This window comes from Microcebus murinus, chromosome 16 (genome assembly GCF_040939455.1).
Source record: "Microcebus murinus isolate Inina chromosome 16, M.murinus_Inina_mat1.0, whole genome shotgun sequence".
In the NCBI taxonomy this organism is placed as follows: domain Eukaryota; kingdom Metazoa; phylum Chordata; class Mammalia; order Primates; family Cheirogaleidae; genus Microcebus; species Microcebus murinus.
Window position 1 is genome coordinate 65,069,129 of NC_134119.1, and position 25,977 is coordinate 65,095,105.

General features: G+C 51.4%; 1 protein-coding gene and 1 long non-coding RNA gene across 4 annotated transcripts; one reads left to right on the forward strand and one right to left on the reverse strand.

Moving 5' to 3' along the window:
* The first annotated feature begins 5,551 nt into the window (after positions 1-5,551).
* CCDC61 (coiled-coil domain containing 61) lies at positions 5,552-25,977 on the forward strand. Of its 3 annotated transcripts, XM_012761479.3 has the most exons (14): positions 5,552-5,616; positions 12,732-12,890; positions 13,120-13,202; positions 17,132-17,289; positions 18,310-18,471; positions 22,124-22,349; positions 22,436-22,518; positions 23,717-23,880; positions 23,969-24,044; positions 24,385-24,536; positions 24,647-24,725; positions 24,900-24,954; positions 25,446-25,518; positions 25,662-25,977. In XM_012761479.3, exons 2-14 carry the CDS (start codon positions 12,743-12,745, stop codon positions 25,757-25,759), a joined length of 1,557 nt encoding a protein of 518 aa, XP_012616933.1. In that variant the 5' UTR covers positions 5,552-5,616; positions 12,732-12,742; the 3' UTR covers positions 25,760-25,977. The 3 variants fall into 3 exon arrangements, with proteins under 3 accessions (XP_012616933.1, XP_075849302.1, XP_075849303.1); XM_075993187.1 differs by having other exon boundaries at positions 25,446-25,977; XM_075993188.1 differs by lacking the exon at positions 5,552-5,616 and adding an exon at positions 9,265-9,385 and having other exon boundaries at positions 25,446-25,977.
* LOC142861099 (uncharacterized) lies at positions 17,562-22,152 on the reverse strand. The gene is made up of 3 exons (XR_012912473.1): positions 21,800-22,152; positions 18,338-18,460; positions 17,562-17,649 (listed from the first exon to the last, which is right to left on the reverse strand). It is a non-coding gene; the product is annotated as an uncharacterized LOC142861099 (long non-coding RNA).

Here is a 25,977-nt window from a genome sequence, read left to right on the forward strand (position 1 = left end):
GTTCTCCAGAAAGGATGTACCTCCCGCCATGCTGCCATCCCGCCAGCAGCGCCGAATGACCCATCCTTCTATATGCTCCTCCAGAACTTGGTGTTCTTAGACTGTCTAATTTTTTGCCAATCTGATCGATGTGTATGAATATATTGCTTTATGTACTTTCTTTCTTGTGTAGGTCAGTGCAGCTTCTCTGGGCTTCTTTAGTCTTCATGTCCACCCAGAGCTACCACAAACTAACAGGTGTGTGTGTGTGTGTGTGAGGCTTTGGATGCTGACACTTTAATTTTTTTTTTTTTTTTGAGACAGAGTCTCACTTTGTTGCCCAGGCTAGAGTGAGTGCCTTGGCGTCAGCCTAGCTCACAGCAACCTCAAACTCCTGGGCTCAAGCAATCCTCCTGCCTCAGCCTCCCAAGTAGTTGGGACTACAGGCATGCACCACCACACCTGGCTAATTTTATATATATATATATATATATATATATATATATATATATATATATATATATATATTAGTTGGCCAATTAATTTCTTTCTATTTATAGTAGAGACGGGGTCTCGCTCTTGCTCAGGCTGGTTTCGAACTCCTGACCTCGAGCAATCTGCCCACCTCGGCCTCGCAGAGTGCTAGGATTACAGGCGTGAGCCACCGCGCCCGGCCTGACACTTTAATATTTTAATCCTAGTCGCAGTAGAAAAGGGTTCCTAACAGTACCATCCTCCCAGACTGTTATGAGGATTCAACAAGACCTTAACAGCCACCAGTTATTATGTGTTTGCTACATGCATGGCAGGCCCTGTGCTAAGCACTCGACATGTTTACTCGTTCATTCCTCACAAAAATCCTAGCAGGCACCTGCTGCCGTCATCACCCTTATGTTACCGATGAGAAAACCGACACAGGTAGAAGTTGATTATAAGAAGCAGAGCTGGGATTCGAACCCAGGCAGAGAGGCTCATTAACCATCTCACTGTCTCTCAATGACATGATGCATGAAGAGCACCTAGGGCTTCACGAACATTTTGTATTGTCACAGCTGCAATAATCTGACAGGGCAGCCCAGAAGGGTTTGGGGAATGTTTCCTGATTGCCTCAGCAAATTGCATAATGGGTTGAGCTACTGGGACATTTTACGTGCATATTAATAACAGCACCTTAGATTTGAAAAAATAAAATCATGTTAGAGTATATAAAACCCAGAAGGGACATTATCTGGGCCATCTCCCCATCTGGGAAGGGAGAGAGCTGGGTAAGACCCATGAGCTCTCTCTTTTCCGGAGCCCCTCTGTTCCCCAGATCAAAGTGTTCATAACCATCAACAGCAACCCTCTTTCCAGCAATCACTGGGTACCATTCTTGTTCCCAGGTTTTTATGGGGATCCCACACAGCAGCTCTTCTGTGGGGTACACAGTTCTCACCCTACTCTTGCCTGCTCTGCACCTGCACCCACAGAACGTGGCTGGAGAAAAACACACCAGACAGTGAGACTGGGCTCGCCACAATTTCACGGTGTCTCGCCTGGGCTGCCAGGCAACCTTTGTCCATTCACTCCCCCCCTGCTCCTGGACGTCCATTGCACACCTGTGCCTCCCTCCTCCAATCTCTTCCGCCTCCTCTCCAACCTCGCTCTCCCCTTTGACCCTGCTCCTAGTTCCTGGGGAGAAGCGAAGCCATCCGAAGAGATCTCTCCCGGGTTCCCAACACATGCGATCCGTTACTTGGCTTCCTCCTGTGAGCTACAAAACACGCTCAGGCAAGGAGGCCAACTTCTACATGTGTGTGCTAGACCCCATCCTCTCTCGCCTACACAGGGACTTCAGCCAAGCAAGTCTCCCCTCTCTCTCCGTCACCATCCACTCTCCCTTCTCTCCTGGACCATTCCCATGGGCAACACAACACATTCCGATGCAAATATGCCCCTCCGGCCCTTCTCCTTCCAACGTTCCAGCTCTAACGTTCTGTTGCCCTTTACAACAAAACCCAAAGAAAGGTATCTGTACTCAGGACTCTGATTCTGCTCCTCCCAATCCTTCCAGAATCATTGCGATCAGGCTGTGGCTGCCACGTGGCCAAATCAGCTCTTAGTGAGGTTACTAGTGGCCTCCATGGGATGCAGTTGGATAATCCAGTGACTTGGCCTCACATTTCTTGAGCAATCCCGTCTCACTGATGGCCGCAGTGGTCCTCCGAGGTGTATTTTCTCCCTTGGCTTCTAGGACAGCCCTCTCTTGTGATTCCCCCCTAGCTCAGTGGTGCGTCTATACTCATTTCTCCTCGTTTCTGGGATCTTTAAACATTGGAGGGTCTTGGGGCTCGGTCCTGGGTCCTCTTCTCTTTTCTTTCTTTACTCACTCCTTTGGTGATGGACTCCTAAATATCTATCTATTAATGTCTACCTGTCTCTATATGTGTATCAATCAAGGTTGGACCTCATCCCTCCCATTCAGACTCATGTATTCACCTATCTTCTAAAACATCTCCACTTGGAAGTCTATTAGGTACATCAATGTGTCCAAAAACAAACTCCTAATCCCCATTCGCCCCCTGTCTCCCCATACCTGCAATTCATCTAATCTCAGTAAATGGAAACTTCGTCTTGGCATCTTTCTCAGATCAAAAACCTTGGAATCATTTCTGACTCCTTTTTCTCCCTCCCAACACTCAATCTGACAGCAAATTCTGTCAGCTCTACCTTTAGAATATATGCAGATTCTAACCACCTCTCACCACCTCCACCGCCACCACCCTCGGAAAAGCCACCGTCACCTCGCACTTGAAGTATTTCTTTTAATCTTTTGCTTAAAATTTCTTCTGATTGAGGTGAAATTCACATGAACATAAAATGAACCATGTTCAAGTAGAACAATTCAGTGGCATTTAGCACATTCAGAATGTTGTATAATTATCATCTTTCATCACTCCCAAAGGAGACCCCACACTCATGAAACAGTGACTCCCCATTCCCTCCTCCCCCCAATCCCTGACACCATGAGACCATTTTCTCTCTCTAGGGACTTGCCTATTGTGTACTCGTATGAATGGAATCATACGCGTGACCTTTTGTGTCTGGCTTCTTTCATGTAGCATGATGTTTTCAAGGTTTATCTATGTCATAACATGTATGAGTATTTATTTCATTCCTTTTTCTGGCAGAATATTATTCCATTGTACAGATATGCCATATTTGATTTAACTGTTCATTGATTTATGGACATTTGGGCAGTTTCTACCTTTTGGCTATTGTGACTAAAGCTGCTATGAACATTCATATCCAAGTATTTGTTGGAACACCAGTTCTCAATTCTCTTGGGAACTGGAATTGCTGGGTCACGTGGTAATTCGATGTTTAACTTTTTTTTTTTTTTTCCCAGATGAATTGGTGTAGGATGATGTTTAACTTTTTGAGGAACCAGCAAACTGTTTCTCATACCAAAATTATTTTAACAGGCTATTCTTAAAGCAGCCACCATTATGATAATTTAAGACATGAGTAAAATTATGTCACCTGCACCTAACACCTTCAATGGCCCCCCTCTCTCACTCAGAGTGAAAGCAAAAGACCTCACAATGGCCTATAAGACCCCATACTACCTGGTTTCTGGCCCCTTTCCCTATGTTGTCTTCTAATACACTCCCACTCACTCACTCCTGACTTTTTTGCTGTTTATTAAGTGCATCATGCATGTGCCTACCACAGGGCCTTTGTACTCACTGTCTTCTCTTTTTTTTTTTTTTTATTTTTTTGAAATGCTTCTTCTCTTTTTTTTTTTTTGAGACAGGGTCTCACTCTGTCACCCAGTGTAGAGTGCAGTGATGTCATCATAGCTCACTGCAACCTCAAACTCCTGGGCCCAAGCAATCCTCCTGCCTCAGCCTCCTGAGTAGCTGGGACTACAGGTGCAGGCCACCATGCCTGGCTAATTTTTTCATTTTCTGTAGAGACAGTGTTTTGCTGTGTTGCCCAGGCTGGTCTTGAACTCCTGGCTTTAAGCGATGCTCCCGTCTTGGCCTCCCAAAGTGCTAGGATTACAGGTGTGAGCAACCATGCCTCACCACCGAATGAATGTCCTTTAGTGGCTCACTCTAGAAGCATCTGTGTGATGCAGATATCAAGTATTGAAAGGACTGAGTTAGAAGTTAGTCCATGGAAACATTTTCCAAATCATATAGTTAACGTATGAATGAAACTTCATGTAAGTTTTCCCAAATTTCCAGAAGATCTAGATGACATCACCAATACTGACTTGTGAAGCCAAAACTTGTTCTAAATTACAATGAATAAAAAAATTTTCATCAAACATGCTAGAGGAAAGACAATTTACTTTTCTCTTTTCTCTGTAGATAAGGAAGTTATGAAATGTGTATGCAGCCCAAAAAGTAGGAGACATATCACAGAGGTGTGTCAGCCAGTAAATTAATAAAAACATTACGTTACCTTTTGGGATTTTGAAATGTTTGTGGTAAATGTCAGCTCTTTTAAATATGTCATTTGTTATTATTTCAGTCTAACTGAAGTTTCATGTTCATATCCAATTTTGTTTGTAATTTTGATTTTCCTTTTCTTAAAGAGGGCACGCCCATTCAATTCCTTAAGCTGGATCCGCCCTGTTGATGACTCATTGGCTCAAAGAAGGGGTCGTTCATAGCTGTGTGATCCCAGCCTAGTGGCTACACCTCTCTGAGCCTGTTTTCTTAGTGGCAAAGTGGAGATCATAATATCGCCTACTTTGCAAGGTTGTTATGATCTTTAAATAAACCAAGGCGGGGGGCGGCGGATTGCTCCAGGTCAGGAGTTCGAAACCAGCCTGAGCAAGAGCGAGACCCCTGTCTCTACTATAAAGAGGAAGAAATTAATTGGCCAATTAATATACACAGAAAAAATTAGCCGGGCATGGTGGCGCATGCCTGTAGTCCCAGCTGCTCAGGAGGCTGAGGCAGCAGGATTGCTTGAGCCCAGGAGTTTGAGGTTGCTGTGAGCTAGGCTGAGGCCCCGGCATTCACTCTAGCCTGGCCAACAAAGCGAGACTCTGCCTCAAAAAAAATAAATAAATAAATAAATAAACAAACAAACAAACAAACCGAGGCCTGCAAAGTGCTTCGTGTAGCCTCGGAATGTACTGAGCGATGATAAAACTCAACCTGTCTTTATGTTTAGAACATTCCCGCAGCTTCCGGACCGCTTCCAGGACTTTCCTCTGCGCATGCACGTCCCAAATCTCTCCTACAGCCCCTCCCCTCCACGTGGGTGCGGCCTACGCTACAGCAGGGGGTGGTGGGCGGGGTCAATGGGCTACTTCCGAGCTTATCTCCCTCCCACTCTGGGGGAACAGCCCTTGTATGATTGACAGCACTATTGGCCAGTAGCGATTGGAAAGGAGACCAACGATAGGGTCCTCCCCAACCCATTTTGGAACGCCTCTTCCAAGTTGGCCAATTGCAAGCTTTGGAGGGCGGGTTCTCCTCTGGGGGGGCGGGACGGAATGACGGGCGTCTGCTTTGACTAATGGAAACTTGGCTGCGGGTTTGCCTGGACCGATCAGGAGCGAGAAGGCCGGATCCTGGGGCGGGGCTGGAGCTTCGGCAGTTGAACGGCTCGCGACGAGGGCTGTCCGCGGAGAAGGTGAGCGGCGGCGGGAGGTGTGGGTGCGCGGGCCGGGGCGGCGGGCCTGGGGGGAGGGGTCCTCTCGGGGAGAGTGGGCTGCGGCGGGCAGGTGACCCGGCAGGATGGGAACCAGGGGTAGGGTGCCCTTTAACACGGGTGGGCGCCTGAGTGAGGGTTGAGAGGCAGAGAGAGGTTTGTGAGTCGGGAATGTTCTGTATTCTTGGGAGGGTCTTTAATGGGGAAAGTTGTAAGGCAGGGACGGCAGATGGCAAAATAAAGAGATGCCCTTGCACAGCGTTGCGCTTTAATAGGGGGTTTTAAGGCCCAGGTTATTACAGCGCAGTGCCGAGGAACAGAGGTCCCTGCGATGAGCTGTAAGCTCTAACTTAGGTGGAAGGCAAGTGAGGAATCGGCATTAAGGGGAGGGAGAGCTGCAGGAATGAGCTGTGCTTTCATGAGATGTGGGGGCATATTATACATGTAGCGTTTACTGCGTGCCAGGCACCTACCGTGTTTTTCGTGGATTAACTCTTAAACTAATACAACCCGGAGTTAAGAGTGTGGGCTCTGGGGTCGGGTTGCCTGAGTTTGAATCCTGGCTCTGCCAGTGGCCTTACAGGTGAACATTACTGTGGCTTTGGGCGACTTGCTTAACCCCTTCTGTGCCTAAGTTTCGTCATCAATAGAATGACCTCATCTCTGTGTCACTTACTAGCTTCACCATCTTTATATAATGATAACTCTCAGGTGTCTGCTTCCAGCTTGGATCTCTGCCCTGAACTCTATACTGGTATATTCGATGGTGGACTCTTCTCTGCTTGGAATTTCAGCTGACTTCCAGACTTAAACTTGTCCCAAACCAAACTTGAGGTTTCCCTCCTTCAACCTCCAAACCCAGTTGATGGCAGGTCCATCGTTCCAGATACTCAGGACAAACACCTTGGAGCACCCACATAGGGTCTATCCATCAGCTAATCCCATTCGCTCTGCCTTTAAAACATCTGGAATCCAACCGTGTCTCACGACCTCCCTTGCTGCCACTCTGGTTCAAGTCATCTGCTCTCACCTGGTCTTTTGCAGTGGCCTCCTTACTGGGCTGCCTCCCTCTGCCCTTGGCCTCGACAGTCAGGAGGAGCCTGTTAAAACAAAAGTCAGATCATGTTGCTCCTCTGTTCAAAGGGTCCTGGCCTCACATCTCACTCAGCAAGTCTTTACTGTGCTCCATCCAATCCACCTTCCTCTTGCACCCTCCACTCACCTCTCCCCTGTCCCCCTTGCTCAAACGCTGCAGCCACCCTGGCCTCCTCGCTGTCCATGGAACATAGCAAGTACATTGCCACCCCAGGGTCTTTGTACTCGCTGTCCCCTCCTTCTGGATCTGGTTCCCCCAGTGTTTACATGGCTTCTCCGTCACCTCTTTCAGGTTTCTGTTCAGATGTCAACTTCACAGATAGGTCCCTGCTGCCCACCCAAGACAAAATAGCTCCTGCCACTGCCTGGCCCCTTACCTGGCTTTATTTTTCTTCATAACACTTACTACTGCTTGATGTAGATTATTGTTTATTTATATCCACTAAGCTTAGCACCTCACTTAATAATGGAAAATTAAAAAAAAAAATATATCCACTAAGCTGCTCAGACTTCCCACCAGAGTGTCTGACTCCATGTGCATATGGAACTCGGCACCTAGAAGAGCACATAGGTGCTTGAAAGGTGTTGCTTCTATACCGTGCTCACTGCCCTCAGGGTCTCCCTGTGGTATGGGGCAGGGTTGTTGAGCTGGGAGTGTCTTGGGTGCTGGGGTTAGGTGGGGTAGTAACCTGGGAAGATTGTGGTGCCCAAAGACAGAGGGTCTCAACTTTAGTGTCTGAAGGAGCTTGTAGGAAATGCAGATCCCTGGGCCCACCTGCAGAGATTCTGTTTGTATAGGTTTGGGACCAGGCCTAGGAAGCTGCATTTTCACAAGCACCATGGTGATGCTGGTGTTCTTTGGCCCTCACTTTGAGAAACACCATTGGGCTGGTTGAGAGCTTGGGCTGGAAGGAAACAACTGTTACCATCAAGCTCCTCTCCTGTGGCCAGTCCTCTGCTGGGTAGTGCTGGGGTCACTGTGGTGATTGAGACCTAGCCAGGGAGTCAGCGAAGTCAGGGAGGGCTTCCTGCAGGAGGTGGCATCCTCCATTTGAGACCTGGAGGATGACAAGGAGTGAGCCGAAGGGAAAAGACCTCGACTGTATCCCTCATGCCTGGAACCCCATAACCTGACATCTCCCATTAAATTCACAAGTGGTCCTTGATCTGTGCAAAGCCAGGATACTGAGGATACAAGAATGATAAAAATAGCTCTGTCCTCATGGGCTCCTGGTCTGTCAAATAATCATCAACGAATCACACAGATGGTAACAGAGAGTGCCAGGCACTGCTCGAAGCACCTTATATACATTAATTAATTTAATACCCACAACAATCCCATGAAGTAGGAACTCTTTTTAAAAAATTTTTTAAAAGTTTAATTTTATTTTTCTTCCCTAGCAACAGAATAAGCTTTAGGGTAGGAGCTCTTATTGTCCCATTTTACTCATGAGGAAAGTGATTTGCCCAAGGTCACACCACGGGTAAGTGGTGGAGCCGAGACCTGAACCCAGGAGTCCCCAGCCTGCAGATGTGCCATCATTAAGGCGCAAGGCCACATGTGGGTTAGGGCTGGGAGGGAAAGGAGCAGAGAGTGCTGGGAGGAAGCAGAAGATGGTTAGGGAAGGGCAGCTGGGTAATGAGTAGGGGGATGGATGTTCCTGTCCTCTGTGGGATCCCACGCAAGCCTCAGTTTCGTTCTCTGTAAAACGGGATGGTTGTATCTTCCAGAGAGCAGACTTAAGGGTGAGGCCCTGGGTTGATAAGTGTGCATGACCCTTATCTAAGGCTAAAAAGGCATTTGTGGGGTAGTGGAAGGGTGGCAGGGTCTGGACACTGGAGGTCTGTATTGTGTGGTGCCCTAAAGGGCTTTTGTGTCTGTACATTCCGTGGGGACAATGTTAAAGGCTTTGGTCTGTATTCCGGGGGATCCTGTCCAGCTCAAAGTCCCCCACGTGGTGGGGAGGTGAGCTTAGAATGGGGGCAGAAGGGTCATCCAGGCCAGGCACGTGTGTGTCTGTGTGTGTGTTTGTGTTTGTGTGTGTGATGGGGTTCTTGCATTGGAGGGCCCAGCTAGGTCATGGCCAGGCTGGAGTATGTGGTGGTGGCGGCTGCAGAGTGAGACAACAGCCATCAGGTGTGTGTGTGGGGGGTCGGCTGCCAGGGGTGGTGATTTGCCCATGTGGGGTGTGGGAGGTGGTGATGTGGATTTGTCTTTGGGAAGCCAAGCGAGCGTGGAGCTCGGCCCTGGGTGTGAAATCTGAGCTATCCGGGAGAGCAGTTTGGGAGGAGGAGCCAGGGCCGGTGATGTAACCAACAGTGGAAAAGAGAAGGGGTCACCGTAGTGAAGGATGAGAGGGACACAGCTGGGGGCTGGCAAATTGGGAGTTCGTGTGCTGGAGCCGTGGTGTCCGTGAAGCCCAAGAACTGGGGTCAGGTGTGTGGGCCAGAATGGGGGCGCTGGGGTGTCCGCACGGCGCGCGCAGGGTTGGGGTGCTGACGTCACGGGTTGGCGGGGGCGGGGCCTCGAAGGCTCCGCTGGGATGCGGGGTCAGGAGGCTGAGGCCGAGAAGAGGAGCCAGGAGAGACTTGGCACTGGAGTGAAATCAGCGGCCAGCATGGGCCACTGGTCACAAAGCGAGGAGGGAGGCTGCAGGTAGAGGGACAGGGTTGGCGGCGGGAGGGCAGGGGGAGCTCAGGTCCCCGGAATCTCAGAAGTGGTGGTGGTGGGTTTTGGGGGGGGCGGCTCTCCAAAGGGAAGAGAGGTGGGAAACGTGTGTGCCGGTGGGGGTGGGGGGTTTACATACAATTTGGGAGGGGACAGAATCCGGGGGAAGTGTAGGGGTGACGGAATACAGGCCGAAAGTGGGGTGTGTGGAGTAGAATGGTGAGCAGATTCGTGGGCAGAATGCAGGCGGATTAGGGGGCGCAGAATCGGGGTCGAATATGGAACCCCAGGAGAACACGGGTGGCTGCTGTAGGTAGGAGAAGAGTGTGGCTGCCCCCTTCCCAATCTGGGGGAGCTGGATGGAATTTAGGGACTTTGAGGAGGGGAGGGGACTGGTTTCGTGGGCATGGCTGGATTATGGAGGGAGGGAGCTTCTGCAGAGAGGAGGGGAAGGGGAGCCCAGAATCCCTTGGCCGTCTGGGGCGATGAGTGTTGGGGGGCTGTGTTCAGAGGTGTGGGATTTATTCCATCAACAGTTACTGAGCCTATGACATGTCTAGAAGAGGGCATGGGGGAGGGGAGCGGGTGAAGTTTGTGGGGGTAAGAGAGGGGTGTGTGTGTGTGTGTGTGTGTGTTTTCAAGGGGAGGGTTGAGTTCAGGCAGAATATTCAGAGGCTTAATTTCTGGGACTGAGGGCGGGGTGGGGGCTAAGGACTGGGCAGTCGAATAACGCCGGAAGGTGCTGTTATTCGCGGGGTGAGGTCAGGGCCGGGTTGGTGGCGGGGATGGGGTGTGGCAGGCCCCCTTCCCGTCCTCGGTCTCCCCCGGGGAGTTGGGTACCACGAGTGGGGGCGGTGGTGCTGCGCGGCCCCTCCGGTGTTCAGTCCGTGGGTGCCTCCAACGCCTTGGTAACCGGGGCGGGGCGGCCGCTGATTGGCTCGCGCAATCTGCGGGTGGGACGGTGGGCGGGGCCAGGGGTGAAGGGTAAATTGAAACGTGCAGCGATTTGTTTGCGGCGAGATCAGGGGTTATTAACCTCGACCTCCGAATCCTCGGAGAATAAAGACGCAGTTTCAAGAGTGTGAATTTTCCAGGGGAAGAGCCCGCGGGTTTCATCAGACCCTGCAAAGCACCCTTCCCCCAAATAAAATTAAGAGCTGCGATCTCGAGAGAGGTGCCCGTCGGGATGTCTAGGGTTCCTGTTGTTTTGGGACCTCTGAGAAAAGAGATCTGTGGATGGGCCTGGGGCATGGTAATTAGGGAGCCCTTGAAGTCACTTGCAAAAGGTTGTGGCACTATTTATTTATCTGAGGAAGGTTAAGGGATTTCATTAGATTCTCAAAGGCTCAAGGACTCTAAAAAGGTTTTAAAAAAAAATCACTGACCTGTAGTTTCAGGACCTATCTTTTTCTGCCTTACAACATATTGTCCGGTGTTAGACTTTAAAAGGACTTCCTGGGGGAAGTGTGAGGACTGGAGGAGGTGGTGGGGAGGAGAAAGAAATCAGGCATTGGAGGGGGCCCCCACGGTCTGAATTGGTGGCTCTGACTTTGGAAAAGCTGTGGACTCCCTTTCCTGCTGAGCCTCAGTTTCTGCTTCTGTCCATTGGGGAGAGCATGGACTTCTTTGTAGTTCCTTTCAAGCTCAGAAACAACAACAAAGTAATAGTAGCAACAATGATGATGATAATCCCAGTATGTATTGGGTGCTTGCTACAGGTCAGGCATTGCTCAGGTTCTCCAAGGAGTTTAACATGCTTAACTCACGTAAGCCTTATTTATACCAACCCAAGAAGTGGATGCTGTTATCTACTTACGGGCTTTCAGAAGCCTTTATGATAATCATCTGTCCCTTGTTACATCTCTGATCTCACCACTTAGCTCTCTGTCCCTCGTTCACTCTCTTCCAGCCACCCTGATCTCCTTGCTGTTCTTAGAACAAATCAGGAACACCCACCTTCACACCTTTGCCTGGCTCTGCCTACTGCCTGGACACTCTTCTCTTGGGCGTTCATGTGCCCCTCTCTCCTCCCTGCCCCCAGCACATCCCCTTGTCCCACTACTTGGCATTTTTTTTTATATCTGTCTGTTGTCCCCTCCTGAAAGTAGGGACATAATCTGGTTTCTCATCATATCTTCAGCACCCAGGCTGGCATACATTTTATAGATAAGGAATCTGGCTGACAGAGAGGTTAAGTAACTTGCCCATGTACACACAGAAAAACCCAGATCGGAATCCAGACAGCCCTGAGCCCCCATTCTGAAACACCTCCAGAATCCTGGGCTGAGGGCGGAGGCCTCATCATCTTCTCCAGCTCCTCATAGAGCTAACGTTAAGTAGTAGCTCTGTCAGCTAAGAGAACGTACTTACGCTTATAACAGACTAATTAATAAAATTAATTATTAATTCAGTGTAAATGATTTAAGTAAGTCATAGATAATATATAGCACTGGCTGTTCCCTTGGCTTGGAGCACTTAACCCTGATGGCCACGTGGCTTGCTCTCTGACCTCCTTCACTTCTCTGCTCAAATGTCACCTCCTCAGAGATGCCTGCTGTGATCCCCTATTTAAAAGCTGTCCTTCCTAGCACTCTGGGAGGCCGAAGCGGGCAGATTGCTTGAGGTCACGAGTTCGAAACCACCCTGAGCGAGACCCCATCTCTACTAAAAGAAAGAAATTAATTGACCAACTAAAAATATATATACAAAAAATTAGCCGGGCATGGTGGCACATGCCTGTAGTCCCAGCTACTCGGGAAGCTGAGGCAGGAGGATTGCTTGAGCCCAGGAGTTTGAGGTTGCTGTGAGCTAGGCTGATGCCATGGCACTCACTCTAGCCTGGGCAACAAAGTGAGACTCTGTCTAAAATAAATAAATAAATAAACAAACAAATAAATAAAAGCTCTGTCCTGCCCTACTCTAATATTCTGTCTCCCTTTCCAGCTTGATTTTTCTCCACAAATATTTGCTCAATGAATGAATGAATAATAAATATAAAATGAGGATAAGGATTAATGAATTTATCATATTAATCATGCTTTTGTTGGTCATCATATGTTTCTACTAGGCAGCGTGTGTTGGGCAGAGCAATGTGCAGGACACAGTTTTAATGCTTTTATGTATGTTGCCCAGGTTAATCCTCACAACTCTATGAGGTAGGTGCCATCATTATACCCATTTTCCAGATAAGGAAACTGAGGCACAGAGAGGTGAAGTTGCTTTCCCAAAGTGCCATAGCTGGTAAATAATGGAGCCAAGATATGAATCTTGTGCTACCAGCTCACGAGCCTGGGTTTTCAGCCCCTCTGGGTCTCTGTGTCATCCCTCTCTCTAGCAACCTTGGCCATGGACCAGCCGGCTGGCCTGCAGGTGGACTACGTCTTCCGGGGTGTGGAGCATGCCGTGCGGGTAGTGGTTTCTGGGCAGGTGCTGGAGCTGGAGGTGGAGGACCGGATGACGGCTGACCAGTGGCGGGGCGAGTTCGATGCCAGCTGTGAGTGTGCCTGCCTGGGGTGGGCTCGCCACTCCTCCCCTGGGATCAGCTTCTCCTGGAAGATGAGGCCACCAGAGTCCTGTCCACCTGCCTCTTCTGTGTGACTAGAAGCTCTCCAAATGTGGGGAGGGGTGAGGCACCAAGTCGGGGAGAGTTGGAGAGCGTAGCTGCATTGCCCTTGGGCTGGGCAAGTGGTCAGACTTCAGGAGGGACTTTTCTCCCCACCCAGTCATCGAAGATTTGACTCACAAGACAGGGAACTTCAAACAGTTCAACATCTTCTGTAACATGCTGGAGTCAGCCCTCACGCAGGTAGGGGACAGGGTTTTGGGGTGGGCTCTGTCTGGATTCCCTGGGGGGTAGATCCCCATCTGATATATGCAAGACTGCCTGTCTTCTCTATCATTGCAAGAACAGGGCTATTTTTTTTCTTCTTTCCCAAGCGTCCTAAATGGTTTATTCTGCTTCTAATGATAGTTATTCTCAGGTAGAAAATTCAGGTCACATAGAAATGTAAAGAGGAAAGTAAAAATCACTCCACCCCTAATATTCATTCCCATTAATATTTTGGTGACAATCACTCTAGCCATTTCTCCATTTCTCTATTCATTTCTGAATGTGTGTGTGTGTATGTATTTTGAGACCTATGATTGTATATAGTTGATATATTTTGCAACATGTCTTTAAAAGATTCAACAATATTTCATAAAAATGTAGTCACATCAGTGAATATAGCCATTCCCAGATTTTCTAACATCATTTATTTAGGGAGCATCCACAGGATGCCAGGCACTGTTGGGGACATTGGGGACAGGGCAGTGAACACAGATAGAATCTCTGTCTTTATGGGCTGACATTCCAGTGGGAGAGACCAGCAAAATGAAAAAATACATAATGTAAAGTAGTTAAATGTACTAATAGGGAAAAAAAAAAGCAGGTTAGAACTTAGAGTAACAGGGGTGGTATTTAGATATCATTTTAAAACTGTGAACTAGGCCGGGCGCGGTGGCTTCACGCCTGTAATCCTAGCTCTTTGGGAGGCCGAGGTGGGCGGATTGCTCAAGGTCAGGAGTTTGAAACCAGCCTGAGCAAGAGCGAGACCCTGTCTCTACTATAAATAGAAAGAAATTAATTGGCCAACTAAAAATATATATAGAAAAAATTAGCCGGGCATGGTGGTGCATGCCTGTAGTCCCAGCTATGCGGGAGGCTGAGGCAGGAGGATTGCTTGAACCCAGGAGTTTGAGGTTGCAGTGAGCTAGGCTGACGCCATGGCACTCACTCTAGCCTGGGCAACAGAGTGAGACTCTGTCTCAAAAAAAAAATAAAAATAAAACTGTGAACTAGATTGTTTCTCTGACTACACATAAAATACGCACTCATGAAATTGTTTTTTAGAGCTGGGACTCACTTTGTTGCCTAGGGTGGGGTGCAGTCGTGTCATCATAGCTCACAGCAACCTCAGACTCCTGACTCAGGCGATCCTCCTGCCTCAGCCTCTGGAGTCTTGGGACTATAGGTGTGTGCCATTATTGTGCCTGGCTAATTGGCTGGGTGAGGCGACTCACGTCTGTAATTCCTAGCGTTTTGGGAGGCCAAAGTGGGAGGATTGCTTGAGTTCAGGAGTTTGAGACCAGCCTGAGCAAGAGCAAGACCTGGCTCTCAAAAAAAAAAAAAAAAAAAAATCATGCCTGGCTAATTTTTTATTTTTAGAGATGGGATTTTGCCTTGCCTTGTTCGCCTGGGTAGGTCTTGAACTCCTGGCCTCAAGCAATTCTCCCGCCTCAGCCCCTCCAGTTGGTGGGATTATAGGAATGAGCCACCGCAGCTGGCTCCATACGTGGACTATTAACATTTTAATATCTATAGGCAGTATAGGGTAGTAGTTAAGCATGGATTCTGAGTTCAGACTCATCATTGCCACTTATTGGCTGGGTGCCCTGGACCAGTTATTTCCCCTCGGTGCCTTAGTTTCCCTGTCTGTAAAGTGGGAATAATAATAGTTCTCCTTTCATACTATTGCAAAGATTAAATGAGTTAGTATATTTAAAGAAGCTCAGGAGGCTGAGGCGGGAAGATCCCTTGAGCCCAGGACTTCGAGGCTGCAGCGAGCTATGATCGCAGCACTGCACCCCCAGCCGGGGTGGCAGAATGAGACTGTCTCAACAAAAATAAAATAAAATATGTAAAAAAGCTTAGAATAGAGTCTGGCTCACAATAAGTGCTATATAGGCATTATCTACTTTTATATCAGCTACTGAGTTTATTGTTAGTGGTTGCTCAGTATTCCATTGTACCTGTATATTGTGATTTATCTATCCCCGTGGTACTCAAATTATTTGTCTCCTGACCCCTTTATACTTTTCAAAATTATTGAAGACACCAAAGAGCTTTTGTTTATGCAGGTTATATTCAAAGAACAGAGAAAAATTTCAAAATATGAATTCACTTAAAATAGCAAGAATAAACCTGTTGGCCGGGCGCGGTGGCTCACAGCTGTAATCCTAGCACTCTGGGAGGCCGAGGCGGGAGGATCGCTCAAGGTCAGGAGTTTGAGACCAGCCTGAGCAAGAGCAAGACCCCATCTCTACTAAAAATAGAAAGGAATTGATTGGCCAACTAAAAATATACAGAAAAAATTATCTGGCCATGGTAGCACGTGCCTGTAGTCCCAGCTACTCAGGAGGCTGAGGCAGGAGGATTGCTTGAGCCCAGGAGTTTGAGGTCGCTGTGAGGTAGGCTGACGCCATGGCACTCTGGTTCAGGCAACAGAGTGAGACTCTGTCTCCAAAAAAAAAAAAAAAGAATAAACCTGTTATTCGTTAGCCTAAATAACATTTTTATGAAAAATGTATTTTCTAAAACAAAGAATTAGTAAGAAGTGTAGCATTGGTTTACATCTTTGCAAATCTCTTGAATGTCTATCTTAATGGAAAATTGATAGATTCTCATATGTACTTCTATATCGACCCTATATGATATGTTTCGGTAGAAGTATATGCAGAAAAATCTTGCCTCACACAGATATGGATGAAAAGGGGAGTACCAGAATAGCTTTCTCAGATAATTATGGATATCCTTTTTTGCTAACACACTAAGACTGGACAAGGGGTAGTTCGTTAAAGGTTAGTTGGAGTCTAGAATCTGAAGCTTCATTAACGAACTTTTCATATTGCCGCTTAAATTCCATTGACATATCCTGGCCTTGCATGGATCTTTTAAACCTGTGCATGATTTTCTAACATCGTGCATTGATCACTTGGAAAATACTGGTTCTCTCAGCTGTACAGATCTTGCAAATGTTGGCACATTTCCTTATATAATACCAGGAAGTCACGTTTGTTAATATCCTCTCTGATCTCAACCGGAAAGTCTTTGAACTTTTAGAAGCTGTCAGACGCATAGTAGAAGATACAAGTTTTCCAAAAGTCGCATTCTAATTTAAGTGCAGAGCTTGAATTTTATCATTGGCAACACATCCTGGTAGCTGTTTTTCTTGAAGTGACAGGCTCACTTTGTTTATTTTTGAGAACGTGCCTGCCAAATATCCAAGTCTGAATAACCCGAGTTTTGTCTGTCAGTCGTTCTTTCAAGTAAAAATAGCATTCCATGAAAAAGTGGCCAATTTAGTTCAAAGCTCAGTTGCACAAGAGCTTTTCCTGAGACCCCCGTCATGCAGCAGATGTACTTTGTGTGCGCTTCCCATCTTGTTGCACAGAATGCAAAGAGGTGTGTACTCACGGGTCAAGACTCAATCAAATTAATAATTTTTACTGCTTTATCAAGAACATTCCTAAGTTTCATTTCCTGTGTTTTATTTATTTACTTGTTTGTTTATTTCTGCCTCCTCCCGAACCTCCCACTGAGACTGCATGGCAGTGACAACTGGTACCACTTGGTGCCAGCAGTTTCTCCCACCATTTCTTTTGCAGCATTAGTGCAAAGACACACGATGTGTCTGTATTATTATGAAAATAGTTTTGACCTCACGGACTTCCTGGAAAGATATCTGGGATTCCCCCATGGATCTGTAGACAACCCTTGGAGATTGACAGGTCTCAGCTGTTGCCCATGGTTGAGCATTTAGGTCCTTTCCAGTGTCTCCCTCTGGTGAACTCCCTGTGCCAGCCCCTGGGACAGGGCCGCCTTGATCGGCAGCCTTAGTGGAGGAGAGCCCAGCCAGCCCAGACAACGGGAAGGGGCATGGCCGTGTTGGCACCTCCTCCCCTCCTCTCCAACAGAGCAGTGAGTCGGTCACCCTAGACCTGCTGACCTACACAGACCTGGAGTCCCTGCGAAACCGCAAGATGGGGGCCCGCCCGGGCTCCTTGGGCCCCAGGTCGGCTCAGCTCAACTCCAAGCGCTACCTGATCCTCATCTACTCCGTGGAATTTGACAGGTGGGGAAAAGGGGCTGGCTCAGGGCCCTGGCTGGTGGGCAGGGCGGGAGAGGATGTGGCTAGACCTCAGGAATCCCTGGCCCCAGGGCAAGGTGGGGGTGTTGGGGTTTGTATCATTTGGTGTTGTGCTTGGCTATGAGTGGCAGAACAACCATTACCGGTGCCTTAGGGAAATAATAGTTTATCACACAAGATGTCTAGGTAGGTGGCTGCTACTCAGCAGTTCCATTAGGGACTCAGACTCTTTCTGTTTTTGTTTTATTTTTTTTTTTCTTTGTCATCTTTAATGTGTTGGCTTCTTGACTTCATCTTTATCTCTTCATGGTCACAAAATAGCTGCTGGGCCTCCGAGCATTGCATCTGTATCAAGGCAGGAAGGAAAGGGACAGGGCTGTGTTTGCTAATTGCCTCTGCTGTTTTTATCAGGAAAACAAAAGTGTTCCCAGAAGACTCTCCAACAGATTTCCCATAATATACAACCAGAAGCCATCCCATGCAAGGGATGCTGGGAAAATGAATATCTAGCCTTCCAGCCTTTATAGTGGGGGGCAGCAAGGAGTTGGGAATGGCTGTTGGGCAGCGAGACGACAGCGTCTGCTCCATGTGTTGATAGCTTCTGGATTTTCTAGTGGGAAGTTACCGATCCAAGGGGTGACCCAGGTCAGGCCACCCAAATCTCCCACTGTGGAATCTGAATTAGGATTGTGTTTAGCTGCAAGTAAGATGATACTAGTGTCCCATTGCCAGCGGTGTGACAAGGAAGCGAATTCAGACTGCACCAGGGCTGTCCATCCCAGTGGTCCCCAAATTGCTATATAAGAGGCTCTTAGGGGTAGTGACTGGTACAGGTGGCCTGGGGGCAGGGAGAGGCTTGTATCGTAAACCTTAGAAGGTGAGGTTTTGGAATTGTCTAGTTTTGGAATTGTCTAGTTTCGTACTCTGTGGCTCTCAGAGTCCTTAGTTGCCCTCGGGTGGATTCTTGGCCTCTGAACTGCCCTGGTTCTAATCCCCCCTCCCCAGGATTCACTACCCGCTGCCCCTCCCGTACCATGGCAAGCCCGACCCCGTGGTCCTGCAGGGCATCATCCGCTCGCTGAAGGAAGAGCTGGGCCGCCTGCGAGGGCCGGATGGCCAGGCCACTCAGGACACCCGGGAGACTGAGATCTGGCACCTGCGGGAGCAGTGAGTCTTGGAGGGCTGGGGGCACTGAGGGGGGCATGTCCCATCATGCACTTCGAGGGTCCCATGCATGGCACTGTTGGGAGGACAGCTGTGTCTCATCTGCCATGCATTTATTCTGAGCCCCTCCTCTGTGCCTGCCTTGTACTGGGTGGTGCTGGCGACCACGGTTATCCTGGCTGGCCCTGTGGGGGCTCCCAGTCCCACGAGGGGGATGGCTCTGTCTGCAGAGAGTGGGGACTCAGAGCAGGTGGGTTTGGGGATCCCAGAGGGGGGACCTGGCCCTGTTTGGTAAGGGACGAGTGTTCTCAGCACAGGGAATAGCAGGTCAGAGACAGGGTGGGAGGCTGAGCTATATTCAGTTGAATCCGCCTTCCCCGGGGCCACATGCTGGCCACCACCCCGTGCGCTGTCCCTCATGGGATGCCCAGCCCAGGGCAGGTGGGCGTTAGTCACATAACCCCCTGAGATGCCATTGCAGATACAGTGGGGTTAGGCAGGCAAGGGACCTGTGCTGTGGGAGGCTGTGACAGGACCTTGGTGGAGGATTGGGGTGGGTCAGGCAGAGGGCCTGGGGACTGCATGAGGGAACAGTGTTGTGGGCAGAGGGAACAGCACGTGCAAAGTCCTTGTGTTCAGTGGGAATGTGGTGAGAACAAGTGGACTGAAAGAGTGAAGAGAGAACTGGAGAAAGCGAAGGCTTGTGGCACATTCATTCATTCCTGCCACGTGCTGCGGGGAAGCCGGAACCTGGAGGGCCCGCCTCATTGGGGAGGACTGATAATGTTTTTAGTGATGATAATAATAATACCAGTAGCTAACGCTTATTGAGCATTTAACCGTGTGCCAGGGACTCCGGTCAGTGCTTTATGATTGAATTCATTTGATCGTACCGTGTGAGCGAGGCCCTGCTCTCAACCCCTTTTTACAGAGGAGGAAACTGAGGCCCAGAGAAGTTAGGGAGCTTGCCCCAAGTCACACAGTGAGCAGTAAGGCCAGCGTCGACCTTAGATCCAGGCTGCGAGCCCAGGACAGAGAGGACCTGCCCGCTCCCCTCCCGGAATGGGAGCTCCGGGGTTGGAGAAACCCTGCGGGTCTTCCTGGAGGAGCTCGGCTGGGCCGGGCTGGGCCGAGGGGTAGAAGGCCATGGTGGGGAGGCCAGAGTGGGAAGCAGGGTAAGCCTCATCCTTAGGATCTGCCCTGGGCAGCGGAGGGATTGAGGAGTGGGGGCGGTGTGTGCGTGTGTGCGTTTTCCCAGGCTGGCCACAAGGTGGCGCCCTCCGCCCACAGAACTGCAGAGGGTGACGCGATCCCACAGCCGGTCAGTGGCTTCTTATCCTCCTGTTCCCGGCCTGGAATTAGGGCGTTTGGGAAGGCTCCAGGATTTCTTCCTTCATTTGGCCAGTATTTATTGAGTTCATACTGTGTGCCAGACACACTGCCCGGCATAGTTAATGTTTATTATGCCTGACGTGGTCTAAGCTCTTTAGACAGTCCCACAACCCCACAGGTGGGTGTGGCTATGACCATCCCTCTTCGCAGATGACAAGAGCCAGGTTCCTACACGGTGACCCGGACGGGTGGAGGCTCCGTCCCAGAAGGGGGGGCTAGACAGAAAACAGACAATCGGACCGACAGATGACAGCTTTGCTGGGGTTGGTGCCAGGAAGGAAATGTACAGAGCTGGGGGAGCAGAGAGCATGGGGGCAGGCAGGCTTCCCTGGGTGCGTGGGGTTATTTCTGCCAGAGGAGAAGGAGAGAACATTCTGGAAGGAAGGAACTTGGAGCCCTGCGGAAGAAGTAGGTGGGGTGAAGCTCTTTGGAGAGTGTAGGGCAGCCACAGATTCTTAGAATGATTTATTAGGAAAAATTTATTAGGAAAAATTCTAAGCACACATAAAAGCAGACAGGAGTATATTATACACATACTTGTCCTCCAGCTGCTTTTTCTTACCTTTGCTTTTGTTTTTTTTTTTTTTTTTTTTTTGAGACAGAGTCTCGCTTTGTTGCCCAGGCTAGAGTGAGTGCCGTGGCATCAGCCTAGCTCACAGCAACCTCAAACTCCTGGGCTCGAGTGATCCTTCTGCCTCAGCCTCCCGGGTAGCTGGGACTACAGGCATGCGCCACCATGCCCGGCTAATTTTTATATATATATATCAGTTGGCCAATTGATTTCTTTCTATTTATAGTAGAGGCGGGGTCTCGCTCTTGCTCAGGCTGGTTTTGAACTCCTGACCTTGAGCAATCCGCCCGCCTCGGCCTCCCAAGAGCTAGGATTACAGGCGTGAGCCACAGCGCCCCGCCTGCTTTTGTTTTTTTGAGACAAGGTCTCTCTCTGTTGCCCAGGCTGGAGCGTAGTGGCACAGTCATAGCTCGCTACAGCCTCCAACTCCCGGGCTCCAGCCATCCTCCTGCCTCAGCCTCCCGAGTAGCTGAAACTACAGGCAGGCAGCACCATCACTCCTGGCTAATTTTTCTTATTTTTTTGTAGAGATGGGGTCCTGCTATGTTGCCCTGGCTAGAGTGGCATCAGCTTAGCTCACAGCAACCTCAGACTCCTGGGCTCAAATGATCCTCCTGCCTCAGCCTCCCCAGTAGCTGGAACTAAAGGTGTGAGCCACCACACCCGGCCAATTATTCTTTTTTGATGCTCTTATTTTCTTCTGCCAGTAGGAACCCCTTCACATTGGCTCATTTATTTTTTTTTTTAAGACAGAGTCTTCACTCTGTTGCCCAGGCTAGAGTACCATGGTGTCAGCCTAACTCACAGCAACCTCAAACTCCTGGGCTCAAGCGATCTTTCTGCCTCAGCCTCCCCAAGTGGCTGGGACTACAGACATGCGCCACCATGCCCGGCTAATTTTTTCTATATATATTAGTTGGCCAATTTATTTCTTTCTATTTATAGTAGAGACGGGGTCTCAATCTTGCTCAGGCTGGTTTCAAACTCCTGACCTCGAGCAATCCACCCGCCTCGGCCTCCCAGAGTGCTAGGATTACAAGCCTGAGCCCCTGGGCCCAGCCGAACCAGTTTCTTAAAAAAATTTTGGGATGGCTTTTGTTAACATTTATTAACTTATTTATATAAAATATTTTCATAGTCTGAGAGTAAAAACTAAAAAAGAGGTATATTCAGAGAGTTCTATTTCTGTTCCTGTTCTCCTCTCTCCCATGGGTAACCCTTATTATTTCTTTTAGTTTGTATTCATTATATATTTTTGAAAACATAAACATACAATTTGTAATTCTCTTGTACAAAACAGGACATACTAAACATACTGTTCTGCACTGTCTTAACGTTATGGCAATCACTTGGTGACTAGATACATACATCATAGACGCGGATATAGACAGGATGTAGACATCATCCTCATTCCTTTCTGCAGTTGTGGGTGCTCGATGGAGTAAGTGTATCAGAAATTCAACTAGCTCTCTGTTGACGGACATTGGCTGTTTCCGCTCTTTTGCTATTACAAATAGTGCTGAAACGAATAGCCTCGTGTGTATGTCATTTGCTCAAGGAAGGGTTTTGAGCATGGTGGTAACCCGATCAAATCTGCATTTTAGAGAGAGTCCTCTGGTGAGTGGGAGATCGGCGGGGAGGCGGGGGCAGGGGACAGGGCGGGCCCAGCTTCCCCCCCACGTGTCCCCCCAGGGTGTCGCGCTTGGCGGCTGAGAAGCGCGAGCTGGAGTGCCAGCTGGGCCGGTCGCGCGAGGAGGCTCTGGCCGGCCGGGCGGCGCGCCAGGAGGCCGAGGCGCTGCGCGGGCTGGTGCGCGGCCTGGAGCAGGAGCTGCGGCAGGAACGCGGCCTCGGGCACAGGGCTGCGGGTCACCGCGGCCAGGACTGCCGCGGCCAGGACTGCCGCCGCCTGGCCAAGGAGGTGAGGGGGCTGGGCGGCCGCGGGACGGGCGGTGGGGCGAGGGCGTCGGCTCAGTCGGACCTCGGCACCCCTGTCCCCCGCGGCAGCTCGAGGAGGTGAAGGCTTCGGAGCGGAGCCTGCGCTCGCGGCTGAAGACGCTCAACACCGAGCTGGCTCTGTACAAACGCGGGTGAGAGGCGGGCTCCGCGGGGCGGGGCCTGCGGGGGCGGGGCGGGGGAGAGGGTGGAGCCTGGGCGGCTGGGCGGGGCCCGAGTCGGCTGGAGGGAGCGGTGCGCCTGAGACCGGGCGGGGCCTGCGGGGGCGGGGCGTGGGGAGAGGGTGGAGCCTGGCCGGGTGGGCGGGGCCGAGTCGGCTGGAGGGAGCGGTGCGCCTGAGACCGGGCGGGGCCTGCGGGGGCGGGGCGTGGGGAGAGGGTGGAGCCTGGCCGGGTGGGCGGGGCCCGAGTCGGCTGGAGGGAGCGGTGCGCCTGAGACGGGGCGGGGCCTGCGGGGGCGGGGCGTGGGGAGAGGGTGGAGCCTGCGCGGGTGGGCGGGGCCCGAGTCGGCTGGAGGGAGCGGTGCGCCTGAGACCGGGCGGGGCCTACTGGGCTGCGTGGAGCGTAGGGAGAGACCGGGAGTACTGTGCGGTACCTGAGTTAGAAAGAGTCGACCGCGGGGAGATGGGTAGGTGCTGGCGCAGCATTCAAGAGGCGGGGCTTGGAGAGAGGTTCGGGGGGGGGGGCCTGTAGGTGGGCTGGGGGCGGCTGGGCGGGGCGTGGGGAGAGGGTGGAGCCTGAGGGCGGCTGGGCGGGGCCGAGTCGGCTGGAGGGGGCGGGCGCAGCCTGAGACTGGGCGGTGCCTACTGGGCTGCGTGGCGCATAGGGAGAGACGGGGAATACTGTAGTACCGGAGTTAGCAACAGTGGACCTGCGGAGTGATGAGTAGGTTCTGGTGCAGCATCCAGGAGGCGGGGCCTGGAGAGAGGGACTGGCAAGGGGGCGGGGCCTGAGGTTCTTGAGCAGAAAGGGTGCGGCCCAGCAGATGGGGATCAGGGTGTCGTCTGTTGGGATTTATTGGGGTGGGCGGTAGAAAGTTGGGAAAGGTTTCCAGGGAGCTGAGTGAGACCTCGGGAGGAAGGGTCTGGTGAAGGGAGTGTGTTGAAAGGATGTAGGAAAATGATAGTTTTTTTTTTTTTTGGTGGGTGGGGTCTATGGACTTGGGGTGGGGCGGAGTCTGGGGGAGAGTATTTGGAGGGTCGGGATGAGCGTGAATGTCTAGGAATTGATAGGGGATGGGCGTTGAGAGAAGAAGGTGCGGTGGGTTAGCGAGGAGGCTGTGATTGAGGTGGTTCAGCCTGGCAGGAAACTGACAGCTGGCCCCATGTACCAGGAGACGGACTCCGCCGGTGGCGCTGGCCCGGGAGGACCGGGCTTCGTCGTCCCGCGAGCGCTCCACCTCTCGTGGCCGTGTCGCCGCTCGCTCCTCGTCCCGGGAGAGCGGCCGCGGAAGCCGGGGCCGGGGCCGCCCTGCCCACCCCTCGCCCTCACCCACAGGTCTGTACCCGCCTGCCCTGCCCTGAGGGGAGGTGGATCCTGTGACCACAGTCTCCTCCTCTTTCCACACTTCCCCACCCTGTCCTAGGTGGTCGCGCGCTCCGTTTCGACCCCACAGCCTTTGTGAAAGCCAAGGAAAAGAAGCAGAGGGAGATCAGGATGAAGTTAGTGCCCATTCCCCTGTCACCTGCCTTCATCCCTGCCCCGGCACCCAGCTCCCTCACCTGTGCCCGCTTTCTCGCCATCTGAGCGGGTCACTCATTTCTTCCTACCTTCCATCACCTGTCACCTGCTCGTCTCCCCTTCCCACCGCCTGCTCTCCTCAGCCCGGATCGGCCCTGTTTTCTTGTCTCTTCCCACTCTCACTTGGTCCATGTCACCGCACGCTTTCTCCCCTGGCCGGGAGATGGGATTACTGGCTCTGGCCTTGACCGGTAGAGCGCAGGGCGCCCTTCGCCACGACCGTGTGGCGCACAGGCGGCTGTGTCCTCTCCCGCTTCCCAGGCAACGGCAGCAGCAGCGGAACCGCTTGGGCAGTGGAGGAAGCGGGGACGGTCCCTCCGTCTCATGGTCTCGTCAGCCCCGGCCCCCGGCTGCCGTGACTGGCCGAGGGGACGCAGCCAATCGCTCCCGGAACCGCAACCGCAGCTCCTCCGGTAACTGGTTGCGCTGGGGCCAGGGCGGGCGAGCGGGCTGGAGGGTGCGGGCGGCTCTCACCCTCCTCCTCCTCCTCCTCCTCCTCCTCCTCCTCCGCCGCCGCCGCCAGTGGACAGTTTCCGCAGCCGCTGCTCCTCCGCCAGCTCCTGTAGCGAGTTCGAGGACTTCTCGGAGTCCATCTCCAGAGGGTAAAACTTGGACTGGGAGAAAGGACTACCTCGAAGGGTGTCTGGGGAGACTGGAAACAGCCTTTTGCGGGGGAATTGGGTGATGGAGGCTGGGGACCTTGAACCCACAAAGGGGGCAAGGTGCGAGGAACCAAAGGCGCCCCACCATAGCTCCTTGGTTCTCCCTCGTCCCAGCGTTCCTCGCCGTGGGAAGCCGCCCAGCCCCACACCCTGGAGTGGGTCCAACAGGGTGAGTGTCTTTCTCAGACCTTGGAGGAGGAAGGGTAGCATTTAAGCCACTGGAAGCCAGGTGTGCCCATTTCCCATGATTCCATCCTGGGGGTCATGTCGCAGGGGCCACTCTGATCTGTCTCTGGAAACAAGGTGTTTTCAGACCCGTGGATTGGAGGTGGGAGCAACGAGGCCACGCGACGCTGTTTAAGGCTCTTGCCTCAGATTGTCAGGTGTTAAAACCTGCCTTCTACCGCCTGCGTGGCTCAGGTAGTTCATTGGCCTCCCTGTAACTCAGTTGCTTTGTCGGTTAAACAGGGATGGTGGTAGTGTCACTTCAGAGAGTTCTCTTGAGGACACCAGGAGGTTATTTTGCATGTAGTGAGTGTTCAGTAGGTGTCAGGCCTTATTTTTCCAGAAGTCCTTAGGTTCAGAATTTGCTGTGGGATTTGGGGGGTAGGAATAGAGGGGAGGGTGCCTGACCCCCTTTCCTGCCTTCCCCGTCACCAGAAGTCCACCCCCCTGGAACGCAGCCACCATCAGAGACACCTGGCCAACTCAGGTGGCTGGGTCCCCATCAAAGGTGAGCCTGGGACTCCCACATTCCCCCCCACCACTAGCCATAGAACCCACTGGGGTGTTAATGAGGACACTGGTCTTGGGCCCAGGAGCTCCCTGTGGCTTCAGTCCCCTCCCAGCCTCCCACACCCATGCCTGCCCTCGCAGAGTACAGCTCGGACCACCAGGCGGCCGACATAGCCGAAATAGATGCCCGCCTGAAGGCCTTGCAGGAATACATGAACCGACTGGACACGAGGTCGTGACCGTGGAGAAGGGGGTACTGCCCCTCCACCCCCACCCTCTGCTGGGTTTGGCATGGGGGGTGGGCCAGGGTGGCCTTCCAGCCCTGCCCAGGCTCCACCCCTCCTGGTGCTCCTGGGGTCTCAGGTGTGTGAGGCCCTGACCCCGTCCTCTCCCCAGGCAAGGCATGCTGGGGGGGAGGATATGTGCATTTTGTAAATAAACATTTATGCCTTTGGGA

What these genes read in the sequence shown, in the direction of transcription:
- CCDC61 (XM_075993187.1), top strand. Translation starts at nt 12,743, where the DNA reads ATGGACCAGCCGGCTGGCCTGCAGGTGGACTACGTCTTCCGGGGTGTG. An exon ending in GGGCGAGTTCGATGCCAGCT is followed by an intron (nt 12,891 to 13,119) that starts GTGAGTGTGCCT and finishes CTCCCCACCCAG; the next exon opens with TCATCGAAGATTTGACTCAC. An exon ending in CAGAGGGAGATCAGGATGAA is followed by an intron (nt 24,045 to 24,384) that starts GTTAGTGCCCAT and finishes CCCGCTTCCCAG; the next exon opens with GCAACGGCAGCAGCAGCGGA.